The sequence below is a fragment of the Phacochoerus africanus genome, chromosome 1 (genome assembly GCF_016906955.1).
Source record: "Phacochoerus africanus isolate WHEZ1 chromosome 1, ROS_Pafr_v1, whole genome shotgun sequence".
NCBI lineage: Eukaryota > Metazoa > Chordata > Mammalia > Artiodactyla > Suidae > Phacochoerus > Phacochoerus africanus.
The window spans coordinates 102714026-102738589 of NC_062544.1; the positions used below are offsets into that span (position 1 = coordinate 102714026).

At 43.9% G+C, this 24564-nt stretch overlaps 1 protein-coding gene across 1 annotated transcript in view; it reads left to right on the forward strand.

The window, feature by feature from the left end:
- Positions 1–24564, forward strand: part of ITGA9 (integrin subunit alpha 9) — a 355238-nt gene that overhangs the window by 17866 nt on the left and 312808 nt on the right. The window contains exons 2-4 of the mRNA XM_047770180.1: positions 2070–2197; positions 3496–3602; positions 18161–18284. Of these exons, the coding sequence (XP_047626136.1) occupies positions 2070–2197; positions 3496–3602; positions 18161–18284 (359 nt within the window). The remainder of the gene's footprint in view (positions 1–2069; positions 2198–3495; positions 3603–18160; positions 18285–24564) is intronic.

Genomic DNA, 24564 nt, shown 5'->3' on the forward strand with positions numbered 1-24564 from the left:
TATCAATTTACATTCCCACCGACAGTGTAGGAGGGTTCCCTTTTCTCCACACCCACTCCAGCATTTGTTATTTGTGGGCTTATTAATGATGGCCATTCTGAATGATGAGTGGTATCTCATAGTAGTTGTGATTTGCATTCCTCTGATAATCAGTGATGTTGAACATTTTTTCATGTGCTTGTTGACCATCTATCTTCTTTGGAGAAAAGTCTATTCAGGTCTTTTGCCAGTTTTTCCACTGAGTTGTTGGCTTTTTGCTGTTGAGTTGTATAAGTCATTTGTATATTTTAGAGATTAAGCCCTTGTCACTTGCATCATTTGAAACTGTTTTCTCCCATTCTGTAAGTTGTCTTTTTTTTTTATGGTTTCCTTTGCTGTGCAAAAGCTTTGTCAGTTTGATGGGGTCCCATTGGTTTATTTTTGCTTTTATTTCTGTTGTTTTGGGAGACTAACCTGAGAAAACATTTGTAAGGTTGATGTCAGAGAATGTTTTGCCTGTGTTTTCTTCTAGGAGTTTGGTGTCTTGTTTTATATTTAAGTCTTTAAGCCATTTTTGAGTTTTATTCTTGTGCATGGTGTGAGGGTGTGTTCCAGTTTTCATTGGTTTACAAGCAGCTTGTCCAGTTTTCCCAGCACCACTTACTGAAAAGACTGTCTTTTTCCCATTTTATATTCTTGCCTCCTTTGTTGAAGATTAATTGACCGTAGGGGTGTGGGTTTATTTCTGGGTTCTCTTTTCTGTTCCATTGTTCTGTATGTCTGTTTTGGTACCAGTACCACACTGTCTTGATTACTGTGGCTTTGTAATAGTGCCTAAAGTCTGGGAGAGTTATGCTTCCTGCTTGGTTTTTGTCCCTCAGCATTGCTTTGGGAATTCTCAGTCTTGTGTGGTTCCATATAAATTTTTGGATTGTTTGTTTTAGTTCTGTGAAAAATGTCATGGGTAATTTGGTAGGGATTGCATGGAATCTGTAGATTGCTTTGGGTAGTTTGGCCATTTTTATAGTATTAATTTTTCCAACCCAGGAGCATGGAATATCTTTCCATTTCTTTGAATCCTCTTTAATTTCCTTGATGAATGTTTCATAGTTCTCAGCATATAAGTCTTTCACCCCCTTGGTCAAATTTATTCCCAGGTATTTGATTTTTTGGGGGTGCAATTTAAAAGTATTGTATTTTTGTATTCCTTTTCTAATGTTTCATTGTTAGTATACAGAAATGCGACTGATTGCTGTATGTTAATCTTATATCCTGCTACTTTGCTGAATTTGTTGATCAGTTCGAGCAGTTTTTGGGTCAAGGCCTTTGAGTTTTCTATAGTATCATGTCATCTGCATACAGTGACAATTTTACCTCTTATCTTGCAATTTGGATACCTTTTATTTCTTTTGTTTGTCTGATTGCTGTGGCTGGGACTTCCAGTGCTATGTTGAATAACAGTGGTGGGAGTGGGCATCCTTGTCTTGTTCCAGATTTTAATGGGAAGGCTTTCAGCTTTTCTCCATTGAGTATTATATTTGCTGTGGGTTTGTCATAAATGGCTTTTATTATGTTAAGGTACGTTCACTCTATACCCACTTATGTAAGAGTTTTGAAAATGAAAGGATGTTGGACTTTGTCAAATGCTTTTTCTGCATCTATTGAGATGATCATGTGGTGGCTGACTTTTCTTTTGTTAATGTGGTATATGACATTGATTGTTCATTTATTGGCCATTTGATTATTGTCCTCCATCAAGTATCTGTTTAAGTATTTGGTCTATTATTCTGTTGGTTTGTCTATATTTTCATCTTTTATTTGTGGGAGTTCTTTATACATTCTGGATAGGAACCTTTTTTTGATTTTATGTGTTGCCAGCCAGACTCAGATTTTCTCCAGGCACATTAGAAGCCTAACAGGTTGACTATAGGAGGCCCTCCCTTCTGGCCTCCAGCACTGTGAAATCCTGGGGTATGTTTTCCTAGTCAGCATTCAGGCGACACATCCATGGCTGGGTGACTATTTAACCATTGGCTTCCCCTTTCCTGGTAGTACATTGTGACTGAATTCCCTTTCTTCTTGATGTGCAGGGTCCTTGTGGGTGCACCAAAGGCAGATTCCAAGTACAGCACTTCAGTGAAGTCCCCTGGGGCTGTGTTTAAGTGCCGAGTCCACACCAACCCTGACCGAAGATGCACTGAACTGGATATGGCTCGAGGTGGGTGGATGTTCACTGCCAGTATGGAAATGGGTAACACACCCTCACACATTACCTTTTGTACCCTGATCACTCATTCACATTTCATCCTTCCATCCCTCCCTTCCTACCATCCATTTGTCCATCTACCCATCCATTTATGACATATTGAGTACCTGTTACTTCCTCAGCACAGGATATACCAAAGACCCTACTATCCAGGACCTTATCATTAGTAGGCAAAGGAGATGTTAACAGATTAATAAGTGTGAGAAGATCAGAGGGGAGGTGAGTGTTTGATCTAATCTAGATTGGAAGGTCCTAGGTAGGGAAGTGACCTTCACACGTAATTGGAAAGATGGGCAGCAGTTAGCTGGGCAGGTACAGGTGGAAGAATCTCCATTTGGAGGAAATTTTGTGCCATTTTAAAATTCAGAGTGAGGACAGTGTGGCTTGAGTGATGAGCAGGGGAGAAGTGTGGAAGCAGAGGAGGTTGGCGAGCTGGACCACACCGGGCCCCACAGGCTGGGGTAAGGTGTTGGGATTCTCTTCTATATACAAGGGTCGGAGGAGGCCATTAAAAGCAATGTTAGGTTTTATGTTTTAAGTGGGGAAAGATATGATTGAGGGATGTTTTTAAAAGCCCATTGTGGTCTGGTGGAAAATACATCATCTTTGGAATTGAGTAGATCTCTGGGTTCAGAGCCCAGCTCTGCCAGTTACTTAACAGGGAATATCCCTTAGTCTCTTTGGCCTTAGTTTCCTCACCTATAAAATGAGAAGGAAGGTAGCTACCTCACAAGGGTTACCTTGAGAAGATCAATGAGACAGTAGAGGTGATTACACAGAATTGTGCTTGGCACATAGCAGGTACTCAATAAGTAGGAGCTATTTTATCATAATCATCACTTTTAAGTCCTCACTTTCTCCAAAACCATTTCCCAACAAGATCTTCTACTATTTTTTTAGATAAAGAATTTTCATGATATGTTTTAGCAGGAAAGGAGAGATATCCATGGTGTTCTCTAGTGCTACTCAGAATGACTGGATTGCAAGCTATTTGTTACTGGTACTTAACAATTTAAGTAGCTTACTTCATAACATTACATCAATGCACAGCTCCTTTACAGAGAAAGTCTTGTTAGGAAAAAAAATTGGCTGAATTAAACGGTATACGTGGTGATGGAATCAACTTATATTTTCTTAAAGTTCCTTATTTATGGGCTGGCAATAAATACTTCGGTTTTAAGCTGCCCTTGGAAAAGCAGACAGCAGAATAGCATTCTTCAATCCAAGTCTGGGTTTTCTTTTTCCTTCAGGGAAGAATCGGGGCATGTCCTGTGGAAAGACCTGCCGGGAAGACCGAGATGATGAATGGATGGGGGTGAGCCTGGCCCGGCAGCCCAAGGCTGATGGCCAAGTGCTGGTAAGGCCTCCTGGGAGTGCCAGGGGGAGGGGGTGTGTGGCACCCAGGAAATGAATGACCTTGACCCCTTAGGAAAGCTAGATGGCATGGCCGCCAGGGCATGACTTTGAGGTGGTCTCTTGTGGACTACTGCTTGGACAAATGATTCATCTTTCTCTTGTCTTCATCTGTCCAATGTTAATAATGTCTGTCCAAGAATGCTGAGATGTGGTTATTGAAAAATGACAAAATGTTTGTGAAAAGTGCTTTGTAAATCTCATTCATTACATAAATGTTTTCTTGTGGGTGTCTTTTTAAATTGAGGTAATTTACATAAAAGGCACAGACCTTAAGATGACAGTTTGGATTTTTGATATTGATGACTTATGTGACCATCAACCCATCAGGAGAGAGGATACGTCTGTCATCCCAGAAAGTTCTTTTGTGTTCCTTTCTAGCCAGCTTCTTCCATGTCAAGGCAGTCACTGTTAGGATTTGTATTACCAGGGGTTACTTCTGCTTTTTCTAGGAATTCATATAAATGGAATCATAAAGTGTGTGCTCTTTTGTGTAAGACTTTTTTTCCCCACTCAGCATAATACTTGTGAGGATAATCTATGTTTTGTGTGTCATTACATCATTCCTATGCGTTCCTACACAGCATTCTACTTTAGGGAATATGTACACATTGTTTTAAAATAGTCATGCATTCCCCAAGTGCATCTAATATATTCAGATCCATTAGTTGAGGGAGATAGAAGCAAAGAAAAAGAAGTCTTAGAGTTCCCATTGTAGCTCAGTGGGTTAAGAACCTGACATAGTGTCCATGAGGGTGCAGGTTCAGTCCCTGGCCTCACTCAATGGGTTAAGGATCCACTATTGCTGTAAGCTGTGGTATAGGTTGCAGATGTGGCTTGGATCTGTTATGGTTGTGGCTATGGCTGGCAGAACTTCCACATGCTATTACTGTGGCCATTAAAAAAAAAAAAAAAAAAAACGGAGATGGGGTTAAGATGGCAGAATAGAAGGACTGGAGCTCAACTTCTCTCCTACAAACACAACAAAATTTACAACCAAATGCTGAGCAATATTCAGCCAAATGGACTGAAGATATCCTACTCCAGAAGACAAAGAGGGGGCCACATCAAGAGGAGGGGCGATTATGTGATATAAGCAACCCCATACCTCCTGGGTGGGAAGCCCCACAGACTGGAAAGTAACTGTATCACAGAGACTCACCTACAGGAGTGAGAGTTCTGAGCCCCACATCAAACCCCCATGTGTGGGGATCTGGCACTGGGAGAAAGAGCCCCCAGAGCATCTGGTGTGGAAGACCAGTGGGGCTTGTGTGCAGGAGCTCCACGGGACTGGGGGAAATGGAGACCCCATTCTTAAAAGGCACACACAGACTTTCATGTGCTCTGGGTCCCAGGGCAAAGCAAAGTCTCCATAGGAATCTGGGTCAAACCTGACTACATTTCTTGGAGGACCTCCTGGGAAAACAGGGGTGAATGTGGCTTTTTGTGGGGGAAGGACATTGGAAGCAAAGCTCTTAGGAATATTCAGCAGTGTGCCTTTCTCTAGAGAAGCCCCAGGGCAAACAACAATCCAGGTGAGATCATAGCCCTGCCCATCAGTAAACAGCCTGCCTAAAGAACCCCTAGGTACACAGCCAGCTCTAATCTCACCCAGAGACAAAGCCCCAGCCACCAGAGGGATAGGAATTGGCTCCACCTACCAGTGGGCAGGCATCAGTCCCTCCCAACAGGAAGCTTACAGCAAGCTCCCATACAGACTTTAGCCACAAGGGGGGCAGACACCAGAAGTAAGAGAGGCTACAACTCTATTTTCTATAAAAAGGTCACCACACCAAAAACCTATAAAAATGAAAAGACAGAGAACTATAACTCAGATGAGAGAGAAAGGAAAACCCCCAGAAAATCAGCTAAGTGATCAGGAGATTCTCAGCCTCTGGGAAAAAGACTTTAGACTATTGATACTGAAGATGATGCAAGACATTAGACATAAACTGGAGGCCAAGATGGATAATTTACAGGAAACACTGAGCAAAGAGATAGAAGATATAAAACTTAAACAAGAAGAGATGCAAAATACAATAACTGAAATAAAAAATTCATTAGAAGGAGCTAACAGCAGAATACAGGAGGCAGAAGAACAAATAAGCGAGGTGGAAGACAGATTAGTGGAAGTTATAGACGTGGAACAGAAAAGAGAAAAAAGATTGAAAACAAATGAGAGTCTCAGAGAACTCTGGGACAACATTAAATGCACCAACATCCGTATTATAGGGGTGCCAGAAGGAGAAGAGAGAGAGAAAGGGACAGAAAAAATATTCCAAGAGATAATAGCCAAAAACTTCCCTAACATGGGAAAGGAACCACTCACTTAAATCCATATAAAATAAACCCAAGGAGGAATACATCAAGACACATATTAATCAAACTGACCAAAATTAAAGACAAAGAGAAAATCTTGAAAGCAGCTAGGGAAAAGAAACAAATAACATACAAGGGAACCCCGATAAGGTTATCGGCAGATTTTTCAGCAGAAACTCTGCAGGCCAGAAGGGAGTGGCATGATATATTTAACATGATAAAAGGAAAAAACCTCCAACCAAGATTACTTTACCCAGCAAGGCTCTCATTCAGATTGGAAGGAGAAATCGAAAGCTTGACAGATAAGCAAAAGCTAAGAGAATTCAGCAACACTAAACCAGCTTTACAACAAATACTAAGGGAACTTCTCTAGGCAGAAAAGAAAAGGCCACAACCAGAAACAAAAATTCCACAAATGACAAGGCTCACCAGTAAAGGTATGTATACAGTAAAGATATGAAGTCATCCATGCACAATTATGCCACCAAAATCAGAAATGGTGAGAAGAGGAGGGTAAAAATGCAGGACACTGGAGATGCACTTGCAATTAAGAGACCAACAACTTAAAACAATCTCGTATGTATATAGACTCTTGTATCAAAACTTTAGAATAACTGCAAACCAAAAATGTACAATTGATACAGAAACAAATAAGAAAAATCAACTCAGGGAGTTCCCGTTGTGGCACAGTGGAAAGAAATCCAACTAGGAACCATGAGGTTTTGGGTTTGATCCCTGGCCTCGCTCAGTGAATGAAGGATCCGGCGTTGCCATGGGCTGTGGCATAGGTCACAGACACGGCTTGGATCTGGTGTTGTTTTGTCTGTGGCTGGCAGCTCTATCTCCGATCAGACTCCTATGCTGGTTACCTCCATATGCCATGGGTGTGGCCCTCAAGAGACAAAAAGACAAAAACAAAACAAAACAAAACAAAAACCAAAACAGCAAAAACAAAGCCAAAGCAATTAATAAAATCGCAATAAGAACATATATATCAATAATTACCTTAAATGTTAATGGACTAAATGCCCCAACTAAAAGACATAGACTGGCTGAATGGATACAAAAACAAGACCCACATATATGCTGTCTTCAAGAGACCCATTTCACTTCTAGGGACACATATAAATTGTATGTGAGAGGATGGAAGAAAATATTCCATGCAAACGGGAATCAAAAGAAAGCTGGAGTAGCAATACTCATATCAGACAAAATAGACTTTAAAATGAATATTTTAAGGGACAAGGGACATGATACTATACCTAGAGAATCCTAAAGCCTCTACCAGAAAACTGTTAGATCTCATAAATGAATTTGGCAAAGTCGCAGGATACAAAATTAATACACAGAAATCAACTGCATTTCTATATACTAACAATGAAAGATCAGGAAGAGAAATTAGGGAAGCAATCCTGTTTACCATTACATCCAAAAGAATAAAATACCTAGGAGTAAACCTACCTAAAGAGACAAAAAAAAAAAAAAAAAAAAAGACCTGTACTCTGAAAACTATAAGCCACTGATGAAAGAAATCAAAGATGACACAAAGAGATGGAAAGACATACCATGCTCGTGGATTGGAAGAGTCAGTATTATCAAAATGACTATACCACCCAAGGCAATCTACAGATTCAATGCAATCCCTATCAAATTACCAAGGACGTTTTTAACAGAACTAGAACAAATATTTTAAAGTTGTTTGGAAGCACAAAATACCCAAAATAGCCAAAGATATCCTGACAAAGAAAAATAGAGCTGGAGGAATCAGGCACCCTGACTTCAGACTATTACTACAAAGCAACAGTCATCAAAACCGTATGGTACTGGCACAAAGACAGAAATATAGATCAGTGGACAGGAGAGAAAGCCCAGAATTAAACCCACACACCTATAGCCAATTAATCCATGACAAAGGAGGCAAGAATATACAATGGAGAAAGGACAGCTTGTTCAGTAAGTGGTGCTGGGAAAACTGGACAGCCACATGGAAAAGAATGAAATTAGAACACTCCCTAACACCATACACAAAAAGAAACTCCAAATGGATTAAAGACCTAGATACAAGACCAGACGCTATCAAACTCTTAGAGGAAAACATAGGCCTAACACTCTCTGACATAAACGACAGCAACATCTTCTAAGATCCACCTCTTAGAGTATTGACAACAAAAACAAAAATAAACAAATGGGACCTAATCAAACTTCAAAGTTTCTGCACAGCAAAGCAAACCCTAAACAACACAAGAAGACAACCCACGGAATGGGAGAAAATCTTTGCAAGTGAATCAACTGACAAGGGACTAATCTCCAAAATTTATAAACACCTTCTGCAGCTCCATACCAAAAAAACAAACAACCCCATCCAAAAGTGGGCAGAAGATCTAAACAGACAGTTCTCCAAAGAAGACATACAGATGGCCAAGAAACACATGAAAAGATGTGCAACATCACCCATTATTAGAGAAATGCAAATCAAAACCACTCTGAGGTACCACCTTACACCAGCCAGAATGGCCGTTATCCAAAAGTCTACAAACAATAAGTGCTGGAGAGAGTGTGGAGAAAAAGGAACCCTGTTACACTGTTGGTGGGATTGTGAATTGGTGCAACCATTGTAGAAAACAGTATGGAGATTCCTCAGAAAACTAAAAATAGAACTACCATTTGATCCAACAATCCCATTCCTGGGCATCTATCCAGAGAAAACCATGGCTCAAAGAGAGACATGTACTTCGATGTTCATTGCAGCACTCTTTTCAATAGCCAAGACATGGAAACAACCTAAATGTCCATCGAAAGAGGAGTCATCAGGAAGATGTGGTACATATACACAATGGAATATTACTCAGCCATTAAAAGGAACCAAATAACGACGTTTTTAGCAACATGGATGGACCTACAAATTATCATGCTAATAATTGAAGACAGACATACAATGAGACACCAACATCAAATGCTATCACTGACACGTGGAATCTGAGAAAAGGACACAACTTTGCAGAACAGATAATACTGACTCACAGACTTTGGAAAACTTATGGTCTCCAAAGGAGACAGTTTGGGAGGGTGGGGGGATGGGCTGGGGTTGTGGGATGGAAAATCCTATAAAAGTGGATTGTGATGATCATTGTATAACTATAAATGTAATAAATTCAATAAAAATATAAGAAATTTAAAAATTTAAAAAGAAGTCTTTGCTCTTGAGACTTGTGATATCCTAGGATTGCCCAATAAGGCAGTTACCAGCTGCATGAGTTATTTAAATTTATCAGAATTAGAGAAAAAAATTCAGTTCAGTCACACTAGCTGCTTTTCAAGTGCTGAATAATCATAGGTGTCTGCTGGGGGCCGCGTTGGGCGACTCAGAGCAAACATTTCCATCATTGTAGAGTGTTTTATTGGCCTCAGCAAAATCTGACTCAGAGGTCTTGTTTTGTCCCTTTTTGTCTTTTGCACTTTTCTCTGGAGGTATAACACTAACATTCTTAACATTCACAGTTTTCAGTGAAGAGCAGGTTGGATTCTTCACATACATGTCCTCGTGTATCCCCATTGCTGACACCCCTGAATGTCTCTTGTGCCCCACCACCCACCCCCTCCCTGGGAAACCCTGCGTTCTGGCTTCATCGACCTTCTCTTAGAAGCTGTATAAAGGTTTTTGTTGAAAAAGGAGAAGATCAAGGAGGGAAAAAGATACCAGCTGCCATGTATAGAGGGCTTCCTTTGGGCCAGCTGCTATAAAGCTGAAGGTTTCACATATATTTACCCCGGGGGAAACAGGTTGTCCTTCAGGCTCCAGGCAGAGTGTTTCTGTCCCCTCTCTGAGGAGCCCAGTCTGTGTTAGACTTCTCCATGGCAGGAGCTGTTCTCCTGAATTCTGCCTGCCTCTTCAGCACACATGAAGCATCTCCCTGTCAGGCCCCAAAGCATCTGGATGCTGTTGCCAGCATCACAGGGCCTCCCTAGTAGACACTGTTGTAGGTCCTGTTGAGGCCCCCAGCCCACTGTTTGCCTTGGTTTCCAGCCCTTTAATCACCATCACCCTTGCTGCCCTGGATCCTCTCCAACCTCTCCATTCCCCCAGATGTGGTGGCCTGACCTTGACTGCATAATGAGGACCCAGGAGGCTTGTCTGCCATCCCAGGTGAATGTGGGAAGGGAAGAAGCTGATCCTTATGCACAGCAGGGTAGCCTGAGGTCAACATGGAGAATGGAGGAGGCTGTAAGCTGGTGGCAGGACAATGCCCAGGGCTTCCGAACCCTGAACCTTGAACCTGGACCCAGAGGTTGCTGCCATGAAAACACTTCCCCTCCCCATGGAAGGATGACCTCCATGTGGCTGAGAGCTTGTTTCCAAAGGGTTTGTGTTGCAAATCAGTATCAGGAGGGGGCTGTCTCTGGGGACATGAACATGACCATGGGGACAGTTGAACCAAGGAAGCCAAGAAGGCAGAGCTGGGCCATTGGTGCTGTAATGCTGTGATCATCCCATCCTCATCCATTGCACATGGAGCTATTTTTCTCATGTTTTACACAGTTACTGCATCATCCATTCAATAAGCTGCTCTGTGGCAGGGGTTGGGGGCATCCAGCAGCATCTGCTTTCCTCATGGCTTTTTAAAAATATTGTGGTCAAAAAACAACATAAAATTTACCATTGTATCCATTGTTAAGTGTACAGTGTAGTTTTGTTAACTGTATGTACAGTGTTGTACAGCAGACCTCAAGAACTTCCTTGTTTTTCAAGACAAATTCTAAACCCGTTGAACACTGTCTCCTGCCCTCCCCATCCCCCAACTCTCTTAAGAGTTTGGCTACTTAACATACCACATGATTCCATTTATATGAAGCATTTGTCTTTTTGTGACTGGCTTATTCCACTTGGCATAGTGTCCTCAAGTTTCATCCATGTTGAAGCACAGGACAGGATTTCCTTTATTTTATTTTACTACTACTTTAATGATTTTTATTTTTTCCATTATAGATGGTTTACAGTGTTCTGTCAGTTTTCTACTGTACAGCAAAGTGACCCAGTCATACATACATATATATATTCATTCTTTTTCTCACATTATCCTCCATCATGCTCCATCATAAGTGACTAGATATGGTTCCCAGTCCTATACAGCAGGATCTCATTGCTTATCCATTCCAAAGGCAATAGTTTGCATCTATTAACCCCAAATTCCCAGTCCATCCCACTCCCCCTTGGCAACCACAAGTCTGTTCTCCAAGTCCATAAATTTCTCTTCTGTGGAAAGGTTCATTTGTGTTATGTATTAGATTCCACATATAAGTGATATCATGGTATTTGTCTTTCTCTTTCTGATTTATTTCACTTAGTATGAGAGTCTCTACTTCCATCCATGCTGCTGCAAATGGCCTTATTTTGTTCTTTTTATGGCTGAGTAGTATTCCATTTTGTATATATATCTCCTCTTCTTAATCCATTCCTCTGTCAGTTAGTTGTTTCCACGTTATAGCTATTGTGAATAGTGCTGCTATGAACATAAGGGTTCATGTGTCTTTTTCAAGGAAAGTTTTAATTTCCTTAATTTTCAAGGAGGAATAATATTTCACTTTACACATATACCACATTATCTTTATCCATTGATGGATATTGGAGTTGCTTCCTTGTCTTGACTATTGTGAATAATGCTGCTGTGATCATGGGTGAGCAAATCTCTCTTCGAGATCCTCTTTTCAGTTCTTCTGTATGTAAACCCAAAAGTGGGATTGCTAAATCCTATGGTAATTCTGTCTCTAAACTTTGAGGAATATTTATACTGACGTCCACAGTGGCTGCCCCATTTTACATTCCCACCGAGAGCGCACAAGGGGAGCATTCCAATTTCTTCACATCCTTGCCATCACTTAATTTTGTTTTAATAGTAGTCATCCTAATGGGTATGAAGTGGCATCTCATTGTGGTTTTGATTTGCTTTGCCCTAATGATTAGCGAGTTGAGCATCTTTTCACATGCTTGTTGGCCATTTGTATGTCATCTTTGGAGAAATGTCTGTTCAAATCCTTTGCTGATTTTTAAAATTAGATTTTATTTTATTGAGTTGTTCTCATGGCTTTTGCATATGTGCCATCTTGCCAGGAAAGTTTTGTCCCAGGTCTGCTCTGTCCTCCCTGGTTTAGATTCTGCTACCTCCAAGCCCTACCACCTCTAGTACTGTCATCTTTTGTGTCATTAGGAGCTCAGCATTATGTTGTTACCTTATGTTTATAATTTAAAATTTTTTTTTCATTTATTTATTTTTGTCTACACTCACAGCCTTTGGAAGCTCCTAGACCAGAGGTTGAACTGGTGTCACAGCAGTGACAGTGCCCGATTCTTTAACTGTTAGGCCACCAGGGAACTTTCTGTGTATAACTTATTTTTAATGGAAACCACTTAGGGATAGAGACCAGATCTTCTACCCTTTTCACTCTTGGCACTTGGAGAAGATCTAAGGAGTGGTATCTAAAGGCATAGTTTGAATAATGTAGGGGCTGAGTGTCAAGGTTAAAACAGTTAGAAACCAAATCAGTTGCCATCTCTTCTTGGTGACTGATTCTAAGTGGTTGATAGAAGCATGAGGCAAAAGATTGTAAAATGTGTCTAGGAAATGATAGGTGACAACAGGGCACCAGGAGGGGTGACCCAGTCCATTTTCATATTTTGGAGGCCTCATATCCATTGTTGTTGTTTTTTTTTTGCTTTTTAGGACAACACCTGTGGCATATGAATGTTCCAGGCTAGGGGTCAAATCAGAGCTACGGCTTCGGGCCTACAACACAGCCACAGCAACTCAGGATCCGAGTTGCATCTGTGACCTACACCACAGCTCATGGCAATGCCAGATCCTTAATCCACTGAGTGAGGCCAGGGATCGAACCCACGTCATCACGGTTACCAGTCCGGTTTGTTTCCACTGCAACACAATGCAGTCTTTTTTTTTTTTTTTTTTTTTTAATGTCTTAATTCTACCTGTCAAAGCTTTCTGGGAGGCAGGTATTTATTTTGAAAGTCAAGAACAGGAAGATATGTATCATTCCAACATGTTTTGAGAAGTTGGGAGGTACTCAGGGATGTGGCCATGACACTTGTATCCCCAAGGAGCATAATACTGGATTCCAGGGTTGGGCTCGAAGAGGGAGAGGTGGGTGGCTTTTTTTTGAAAATGGCATCTGGTGCTGATTTCAAAGTAAAGAACAGATATCGAGTTGGAAAGCTGTGACCTGGAGTCAAGTGTTTTGATGACAAATGGCATTTTCTGGCGCTTGGACCCAGCAGACAATTCTGGCAAGACCCAGAACGTTGGGCTGGTCTGGCAGGCTACCCTTGGCTTTGTACCTGCGCATTGGGGATCCACATGCATTGTGGTTCCTTCCATCACCCCAGGGAACACATGATACTGGGCGTGAATACAGCGTTGGGATCCGAGGCAAGTGACCCTTTAAGAAATAAGGGGGAAAAGAATCACTTCTTGTACTAACCACCTGATAAACCCAGTGTGGGCTCTGGGACCCGGGAGGGCAGCTCACAATGTTCAAGTCTGGTATTTCTGCTCTTTAGCCAAGTCTGCAAGGCCTAGACACAAATTAAGTCAGCATCCAGCTGATGTCTGGGAGGAAGCAGTTTTCTCCGGCTCAATCTCTTAGCCGTTTCCTTTCCAAGCATCAGGGCAGTTGCTGTCTATTCACCACTTCTCATCTGTCCAGTTTTTACAAAGTCACAGGATACATTTTTGCATTTACTTCTGTTGTGTTGTTTCCTGAAAAATTTTTTTTTAGTGAACTTTATGTTGAGCTGTGGCATCCATGCAGGAAGGTGTGCAGATCAGCTATATACATCTTTTGTTTTTGGTATTTTAGGGTCGCACCCATGGCATATGGAGCTTCCCAGGCTAGGGGTTGAATCAGAGCTGTAACTGCCGGCCTACGCCAGATCCAAGCTGTGTCTGTGACCTACACCACAGCTCATGGCAATGCCGATCCTTTCAGCCACACGAGGCCAGGGATCAAATCTTGTCCTCATGGGTCCTAGTTGGGTTCGTTATCTGCTGAGCCACAGAGGGAACTCCAACTGAATACATCTTGATGCATCTTCAGTGGATGAACATTCTGGGAATGACTTTGCCTGGACTTCCCAGGCCACTCCCTCCTCTCTTGGTTTGGTGGGGAAGCTGCTTTGGTGAGAGGGTCGGGGGGTGGGGATTGGTGACATTACAGACCTGATCTCCTGCACCCCCTGTTCTCAGACATGAGAACATGAGACATGAGCAAAGCTCTGGCCCTCTGTGCATGGCGAATGCATGTGTAAGAGGCTGGGTTGGTGGAAGACTTAACATGCCTTTGTGGCTGAGCCATCGGAGAGGCCCAGTACCCTGCTCCTCCCTCCCCACTGCCCCCAAAGGACGTGTGTTTCCATACAACAAAAAAAGGCCTTTGAAATAAACTGCTCATCTTTTTCTTTTTATTCTTTTGGGAGGAAAAACAACCCTCATAACTTGAAATATGTCAGATGCTAAGATTTGAGGGTGGTCCTAGACCCTTTCCCCTCTTGTTAGAATTCTCTGGAATTTGAGTTGGAGCAAGCTGTTTCCAGAGGGTGCGCTCTTTTTCCTCCTGGTCTTGCCTGCTCTGCCCTTCTTTCTCCCTCTCAGCAGAACTCATTTGGAGAGATTGATGGAGATATTAATGCTTTGGAGACAGTCCCTAGGAATTTTTCTTAATGTAGGAGTCAGATTGACATGTGTGTATACAGAAGGATAATTGTGGCTAAACAAAATCTTTTCTTCCTATAATTTATGTTCAGAGACACTTTTCCTTGTTTTCTCACATGCAAACTGCCTTTCACACTCTGATCTCTGACCCCACAGAATGCCTTAATTTTAGTTTCGCTTACTGTGAAATGCAGTCTTTGGATCTTCTAGGAATTCTCTGAGGTCACTCCTTAAATAGTTTATGGCACTTAAAAAAGAAAAAAAGATAATCAGCTAGACATCAAATACAGAAAGTCTCTCTTCGTAAGATAAACATTTGCCTGCCTTTTACAGCTCTGGTAACCCAGAAATACAATAAAACACGGTAAGCCCAAGGAGCTGATTGCTTTGCCAAATTTACAAACTAAGATAGAACTAATTTACCAGCTAATTAGATGATGAGTGATTCAGGTTTACAAGCTATCAAAATTGAGTCAGGAATAAAAATAAAAAACCTTAGTGGGACAGAGTGATTATACACCTGGCAATACCTTTATATATCTTCTTGCCTGAAATCATTTCCATCTACTGAGAAATGCTCTAGAAGCACAGAACAGTACCAAGGGGGAAGGGGTGAAGGTGGTGTGCAGTATAAGGAATACAAGAGATTGTTTTTCGTAGTTTAATGTGGTAGGTCATGTAGGGCAAGCAAGCTCAGGTTTCCTGCTATTCTGAAAGTCCTCTATTTCCTGTGGACAGAGGGTGGCTTTGTCAAGAGCCCTTGGGTGGTTTTCTTTCAGGGAAGGAGACCAGAGGCTGGTGGGCAGTGATGTTTTTGGTAGAGTGACCTCGGCGATACCCTGGCCCTGGAGAGCCCCCTCCCTTACCCAGTGGCCTTGGTAACTGTTAGGACCCAGAGTGGTTGTCTCGGGGGTCCTAAGACTGGTGGGGAAAACTGTAAGGAGAGTAGTTACTCCCCCTGCCTCAAAGGGTGGGTTTTGATGGCTTCTCAGGTGGGAATTGGGAGGTTTTTTTTTTTTGCTTTTTAGGGCTGGCACCCGTGGCATAAGGAGGTTCCCAGGCTAGGGGTCAGATCGGAGCTACAGCCACCGGCCTACGCCACAGTCATGGCAACGCCAGATCCAAGCCGTGTCTGCGACCTACACCACAGCTCACAGCAATGCCGGATCCTTAATCCACTGAGTGAGGTCAGGGATCAAAGCTCATGGTCACTAGTTGCATTCGTTTCCACTGAGCCACAATGGGAACACCTGGAATTGGGAGTTTTAAGATGGAAATGGTTTCCTAGGAGACCAGGAGGACACTGAAATGTGGGTTCCCAACCTGTTTGCAGCACTTAACCAGTTTGCAGTCTGCAAGCTAAGCAGAGTACTCGCTGATACCCAGGGTTCCCTACAGAAAATGGGGGTTCTAAGACAACTTCCCACTTTCCAGGGTCACAGCAGAGGTCAAATACAAACCACATACATGCTGAATGTTTCAACCCGTAAAGACAGTGTATTTCACACAAACAGACCAAGAAGATAAAAACTTGCCTTTACTTGAGTTCCCGTTGTGGCTCAGTGGTTAACGAATCCAACTAGGAACCATGAGGTTGCAGGTTCAATCGCTGGCCTCGCTCAGCGGGTTAAGGACCCGGCGTTGCCGTGAGATGTGGTGTAGGTCGCAGATGTGGCCTGGATCCCCCGTTGCTGTGGCTCTGGCGAAGGCTGGCGGCTACAGCTCGGATTAGACCCCTAGCCTGGGAACCTCCATATGCTGCAGGTGCAGCCCTAAAAAGACAAAAAACAAACTTGCCTGTACTTAAAATGTTGCATTTTATTATTTTCTTTTTACTTTTTAAAAGTGAAGTAGAGTTGATGAATAATATTGTATAAGTTATCTGTACAATATAGTGTTTCACAATTTTAAATGTTATACTCCATTTATAGTTATTATAGAACATTGGCTGGGTTTCCTGTGCTGTACAATATATCCTTATAGCCTTTATACAAAGTAGTTTATGCCTCTTAATCCCCTACCCTATCTTGTCCCTTCCCTATCCCCACTGATAACCACTAGTTTGTTCTCTGTATCTCTGAGTCTGCTGCTTTTTTGTTATATTCACTAGTTTGTTTTCTTTTTTTTAGATTCCGTATATAGGTGATAACATAGAGTATTTGTCTTTCTCCGTCAGACATATTTCACTTAGCATAATGCCCCTCCCAGTCCATCCATGTTGCTGCAAATGGCAACATTTCATTCTTTTTTTTAATGACTGAGCAGTATGCCATTGTGTATATCTACCACATCTTCTTTACCCATTTGTCTTTTGGGACATTTAGGTTGCTTCCATATCTTGGTTATTGTGTGAATAGCAATGCTATGAATATTGGGGTACATGTATCTTTTTGAATTCGTGTTTTTGGTTTTTTTTTTTTTTTTTAGGATATATACCCAGGAATGGAATTGCTAAGTCATATGGTAGTTCTATTTTTAGTTTAAAATATTGCATTTTAAAATAATCAATCCTGGGAGTTCCTGTCGTGGCTCAGTGGAAACGAATCTGACTAGTATCCATGAGGACACAGGTTTGATCCCTGGCCTCGCTCAGCATTGCTATGAGCTGTGGTATAGTTGACAGACGCAGCTCAGATCTGGTTCTTGTCTTATACTTCTCTTGGTTTCCTTTTCCATCCTTTCCTGCCTTCCCCACATCTGGTGGGTCGCTGGGCCCATCAACTCTGCCTCAAGTGCACATCCTGAGTCCACACCCTTCTCCCATCCCTAACCCCACCCCCCACCCCCGCCCCGTCCTGGTCCAGGCAGAAGCATCTTTCACCTGGATGTTCACACACACACACCACCCTTGCCTACCTACAGTCTGCACCGGGCAGCCCAGCTAGCTTTCCCAACTGTGGATCAGACCACGCCACTCTGGCCTATGTAGCACTCTACATCGGCTTCTCCTTGCCTGTCCACTAAAGTCAGCCATCCCCAAGGTCTCCAAGCCCCCTGGCCCCTCTCTGACCTCAGCTCCCTCCAGACCAGCCCCACTGGCCTCCTATCTTTCTCTGGAACCTCCAAACGTTCTTTTCCTTTGCACCTGCTATTCCCGCTGGAACACTTCCCTCTGTGCCTGGTGTGTTTGGCTCTTTCTCATCCTTTAGGATGTCCCTGGTCTCCAGGTGAAAACCGTCCTCCCACTCCTAGCTTGTCAGTCCATAACCCAGTGTCTTTCTTTCAAGGCACTTGCCACGATCCTCTTTTGTTTATATGTGCGTGGATTGTCTGTGCCTCCCTGGCTGCCTCCCCGGCTCACAGGCTACTGATGTTTGGGCACAGCGTATGGTTGAGGTGTAGCTTGTGGGGGAGGGAAGGAGGCCCCTCTGTGCCCCTCTCCTCCCACAGAACTACCTGGCACTGCCGGGCTTTGCTTTGCGACCTCCCTGGCTTGACTGCTGCTCTGATCTTCTGTGTCCTGTAGGCCTGTGCCCACCGCTGGAAGAACATCTACTATGAGACAGACCACATCCTGCCCCACGGCTTCTGTTACATCATCCCGTCCAACCTCCAGGCCAAAGGCAGGACGCTGATCCCTTGCTATGAAGGTGAGTGCTGATTGACCCTCCCTCCCCGCCCCCACCATGCCAGGCCCTAACCCACCCTTCTTGGCTTCTCACCACCTTCCCAACATCCCCCCTGCTTCCCCCATTCTAACAGGAGGGCTGCAATGTGTCTCCAGAGGGTCTTTTGGTGTCTGAGGCCCAAGACATGAGGAAAATGGGAAGGGACAGTGTTTCCAGGACCTGTCCAGCCTGGCCCTTCTGCACCACGGAGCCTATCGTGTTCCCTAAGCTTTATGAACTCTCAGACTGAAATTCACCAGCTTCTTGGTTTCCTGACACTGCCAGATGCCGTGCAGCCTTGGGAAACTTGCTTTCCCTCTCTGGACCTCTTTGGGCCCTGAACATTCAGATTGACTCAGACTGTCTCCACAGTCCTGAGCAGCTCCTAGATGTTGTAAGGCTCCTGAGACATCCCCTGAGCACACCTCTTCAGTCATTTTGTCACATCCCAAGCCTGGCTTTCCTTCTCATCCTGTCTTCATACTCCATCAGATGCTCAGGAGTTGGGGGCACCTTCATTGTGGTTTTAAGAGTTACTTACCAAGGGGCACTTGGGGTTTGGGAAGGAAAATGTTTTCTCAGGCTCCCTGCCTAGACCCTTCAAATACCTGGTCTGGGGACCCATGGAGCCCATCATTACTTAACTCGGCTGAATTTGAACTTCAAGGACTCAGTGTCATTTCCCTCAGTTTTATAGCCTGTTTTCTCAGGGTTTTCTTAGCCTAATTCCAGGTGAGCTGAGTGCTTGGCTCTTGATGTTTTAATTCGCCTATTTGGACAGAAGTCTCCACTAGCCCGTGGCCACCTTTCCCTGGGCCTCCCTAAGTTTGCCCACATTTTGAATTTTGTGGCCACCGGAGAGGGCTCTGAGAGATGCCATCGGGGACCCATACATTTCTCTGCCTTGTGGGGGACTCTTCTTCAGGGTATGTCAGGGGACCTGGGTGGCCTAATCGGGGTGTTTGGGGGTAATGACCCCATAGAAGTGGCTGGGTCCCTGTGTGAGGCATGGACCCCCTCCTTCCATGGCGGGGAGCCTTTCTTTTCTCCCCTGTCAGCATCCAATCAGCTCTGGCAGGACCGCGTGGGGCAGCTTGAACTCTGGCCCTGTTTATCTCTGTGTGGCCCCAGTCAGAAGGAAAAGTCCATCTGAAAAACAGATGATAAAGTCATCAGTCAAGAGGGGGAGGGACAGGTTATGTAAAGACACAGGTAAGGGGCCGGGACTGGGTCCTGGTTTGTTGCCCCCCGCCCTTTTTTTTTTTCTCAGGAGGAAAAGGGAAAAGGCCCTGGAACAGCGGCTGGGTAGCTTGTCAGGCTGGGGAAGAGGGAGAGACTCAAATGGGGTGATGGAGGCAGTGGGGCTCGATCCCAACTGGTTATGCAATAGGACCAGGACTCTGGTTTTCCCAGAAGGTGTCTTGTGAAATAGGGCCCCGTGGCCATCCCTGGCTGTCCCTCTGTAGAGCACTGTGAGCACCAGAAAGCAAAAGGACATCCGGCAGGAGGGGGGCTGGGGTCACATGTCCATGTGTGCCTGTAGCCGCCAGGGCTCACACTTTTGAGGGGTCTGTTATTAGGCAGTTGTGGGGTCAGAAGTAGATTGGGCTTGGTCTGAGGACTTTATATATTCTCTCCTTTAATCTTCACAAAGCCTCTCCTTTAATCTTCACAAAGCCCTGCAAACTAGGTATCCTTCTGCACTTGGGTTTGAATGCAGGTCATTTGTTTTGGAAGTTATTCCAGAAAACAGTCTCAGGGCAGCTCTGGGCTCTCATAGGACACACAGCTCAGAAGGACCCTGTGTCAAGGGGAGGGGGCAAGTCTATCCACTGGGCATCCTGTCCTACTACATGTCTAATGGGAAACTCCCCCAGGTAGATGTGCATGTGCTGGCAGGTGGCAGTTGGACCACGTCACAGAAGTGACAAGGACTGAGGGGTCCTGGGGGCCCCATAGGTGGACTTCTCTGTTGCCTTTCTCCAGTTCCAGATGAGGAATCTGAGGCTTGGCATTTAAGTAAATTGCTGAAGGTAGGTTTTGAGTTTGGCGTCCGTCTGACATCAGCAAACACTTTCATCCCCTGGTGGTCAGTGGGGGTTTTGGAGTTTCTGGTTTAAATGAGGATTAAGTAGGAGCCAGAATTAACCAAGACGATGACCATTTGAACTCTTCCCCAGGTAGAATCACAAGGGGAATGGGAAAGTGAGCATTTTGGGTGTCGGTGTTCTCAAAGGCACCTGCCTGTCCGCTTTGCTGGCAGCTTTGGCCTGACCTTGGCCAAAGCCCATTTGAGCCTAGGAGCACTGCATGGGTCCAGGGGGCATATTGAGTTCACACCTTTTCCTTGTGCCCCTCATTCACGGTAGAGTGTGAACTCTGAGCCTGGGCTTCAAGAGCCCTCTTGTGGTCCCACCCACCATGCTGGGCACTTCGGACCTCACCATGAATGTGTCTGTCCCTTGTAGCCCCCAGGTCCAAGAAGAGAGAAGAGTGGAACAAACCTGCAGCCAAGGCCCAGATAGATCAGCCAAACCCAAGCTGATCTGTAGATGTGCATGTGAAGCATAAATGCTTGTCATTGTTTGCCAGGGAGATTTCATGGTTGTTACGCAGTAATAGCTGACTGACACAGTCACCCCAGGAGCCCAAATTCTTCATGCAACGGTGCCTGTGGGATGGGCTTAGGCCTCCAGAATCACTCTGTTTTTTGGTTCTTCCCTGAACTTCGTGGTGGCTAGTAGGAACCAGCAAAGAAAGTAGCAAAGTGATGATGCCATTACCCCAACTTCTTCCCTACAGGCACACATGCTTCTGTGTCCCAACTTGTTCACTACACAGGGAGGAGTATGGGGTGGGGCCCAGATGGGGGGAGGTGGGGAGTGTTGGGGGATAAGAGCAGCCCCTGAGAACTATGGGAGACCAAACAGAACAACCCTGTAGTTTGTGGTCCCATAAGAGGCAAGGTGTGGCAGACGCTCAAATTTTTCTAGAAGATGGGACTGGCAGGTGGGGATGCAGCCATAGCTGTTGCCTGTGCCCCTGCTTTGGGATCTCCACCTCCCTGTGTTGTGGTCTAAACTAAGCCTACTTGGGCTCTTCAGGCAACTATTATTTTCTCTTAATGTGGAAGAATGCAGTGATGTGAGCTGCCTGTTCCCCGTGGTCACATGAGGTACAATGAAAGCATTTTGGAGTTGGACAGGGCCTTTCAGATATCACCCAGCCTGGCCTCTTACTGAGAACCAGAGATGGGGTGTGGCTTGCTTAGACCATGTTTTGATTTCCATGCTGTTACTCACAGGCCACATAGTGAGGCGGCCACACAGTGTAGGGGCTAACAGCAGACTTAGCTCCGATGGCTAGAGTTCCAGTCCTGACCCTGCCACCTGTTTATGGCATCACTTCCGAGCAGTCACTTCATCCTCTTGTGCCTGACCTACCTCAAGGAGCTGTGAAGAGGGTTAGGTTAAAGCTTGTAAGTTCTTAGATCCGTGCCTGGCGTATACATGCAATGGGGAGGGCCAAAGGTACTGAGCCATTTTATATAAGGGACTTGAGCACCCACAGATTTTGGTAGCCACGGGGGTCCTAAAACCAATCCCTCAGGGATACTGCGGGAAGACTATATGCTAAGCATGTTCAGGCTGTGTGTGTGTATATATATATATGTATATGTATATATCATGCGCTAATGGACTTTATGCTAAGCAAATGTTTGTTAATTATGTAGGGTGACTAATTTGTCTACCGGAGGTAGAGTCTTCTCCATTTTATTACGTACCTATTAGAGCCTATGTTAAGTGCCCGATGGAAAAAAACCAAGAAATTACCTGTCTGCAAGGGAAAACAGAGAAGGAGCAGGAACATGATGTTTCATAAGTGGCAGAGCTGAATGGGGAGAGAATTCCATGCCTGTGTCCATGGCTGGGCACCTCTCCAAGGGCCCAGGCTGCATCCATGTTCAAACTGGCATTAAGACGGAATTATTTCATTTTAGTTTAGTTTATTTTTATTTATTTTTTGGTGATTTTAATTTTTTCAATTATAGTTGGTTTACAGTCAGTTTTCTACTGCACAGCAAAGTGACCCAGTCACACATACATACATACATTATTTTTCTCACATTATTCTCCATCATGCTCCATTTCATTTTACAACTGGGAAAGATGGAGACCTGCTTAGGATCTGCAGCCTTCTGAGGTCTGTGGAAGAGAGGAATGGTGGGAATCACAGGCGGTCGAGGAGGTGGGTGTTAGGCAGGGAGGACAGGTGCATCTTGGGGCATAGCGGAAAGACCCCAAGTCTGATCTCCCAGGCTTCTGCCTCCATGGCCTCTGGCCTGTGGCTGGATCCTCAGTGAGAATGGACACACAGATGCCTCCATTGTATTTACCTCAAAAGGTTACTGTGAAATGCTCATGAGGAAACACAGGTGGAGGTGCTAGGGAGACCACACACTGTTCTCTAACTGTGGTATGACTGTGGGTCTCCTGAGGGTCAGCTGTGCGCCCTCCAGCATGTCGAAGGTTGGTTTAGTTGAGGAACGCCTCTAAGTGTGTGGGCACCTGTCCAAAATGGCCCAAAGATTTGAATTCTTAAAAAAATTGGTCTTTGGCAAAGGACTTTTTTATCCTGACTTTTCAGGTGCTTCCTATTCCTAGCTGGGTGGGAAATGCTCTCAGAAGATCCTGTTTGCAACCAGGAAATCTAGAGGGAATGGGAAACAAAACTGAATCTAGGACACAAAGTAAAATAAATGTATGGAGCGTACCCTAAATCAAACTGCGTATGTTTGATGCGAGAACATTGTCATTACCACCATAGGGTATTTGATTTTATCAAAGTGTGTGAGAAAATGAGAAGTTTAGTGAGATGACATGTGGGGAAAACTCTTCATAAATTCAAGAGTGTGCACTGTAAAACGGGTTACTGTTAGCCTAGTCATGGTATTTCAGGATTCCCTAAAATTAAGTCAGTGCATTGATAATAAAATCAATGCAGAGGTTTTTCATCCTTTGCCTTTGAATCCATTGAGCCAAGAACCCAGAGCTTGGCAGGAGGGGGCTGTCATAGTATACTCATTAATGTGTAATAATCTGGGAGCAGTTTAGCTGGTAAAGAAATGCAACAGGGTGGAGTTCCAGTTGTGGCATAGCGAAAAGGAATCCGACTAGTATCCATGAGGTTGCGGGTTTGATCCCTGGCCTCTTTTGGTGGGTTAAGGATCTGGTGTTGCTGTGAGCTGTGGTGTAGGTCTCAGACTTGGATCGGATCTAGCATTGCTCTGGCTGTGGTGTAGGCAAGCAGCTTCATCTCCGATTCAACCCCTAGTCTGGAAACCTCCATATGCCTTGGGTGTGGCCCTAAAAAAAGAAAAAAAAAAAAAAGGAAAAAAGTGGGGGGAGGGGGAGAAATACAATAGGGTACCATTGTATATTAGACCTAGTTTCAAAATCTGGCTTTACCACTCACTGATTCCTGTGACTGAACCCATAACTCTTACTTTCTGACTGGGTGACTTTGGGCAGAGCCCCTTGAACCTCAAGTGCCCTCCTCTGTAAAATGGAGAGATTAATCCCTACTTAACAGGTATTTAGAGGTATTCGGTGTGTCCAACTCAGTTCCTAGCTCAGAATGAACTCTCAATGAAAGGGAAATTTTGTAATTAACTTTTTAAGTACCATCATAGTATTCTTTTTAAAAATTTTTTTTTTATTTTTTAAAATTAAAGTGTAGTTGATTTACCATGTTGAGCCAATTTCTGCTGTATAGCAAATGCTTTTTTGTATTCTTTTTCATCATGGTCTATTCCAGGAGATTGGATATAGTTCCCTGTGCTATAGAGTAGGACTTCATTTCTTATCCATTTTAAATTGTAATAGTTTGCATATACTAAGCCCAAACTCCCCATCCATTCCTCTCCCTGTCCCCCCACCCCCCGCAACCACAAGTCTGTTCTCTCTGTCCCTAGGTTTATTTCTGTTTTGCAGAAAGGTTCCTTTGTGCCTTATCTTAGATTCCACATATAAGTGATGTCATATGGTGTTTGTTTTTCTTTTTCTGACTTACCTCACTTAGTATGATCATCTCGAGTTGCATCCATGTTGAGGCAAATGACTTAATTTCATTCTTTTTTATGGCTGAGTAGTATTCCATTGTATGTATGTACTGCATTTTCTTAATCCATTCATTTGTCAGTGGACATTAAGATTGTTTCCATGTCTTGGCTGTTGTGAATAGTGCTGCTGTGAACACAGGG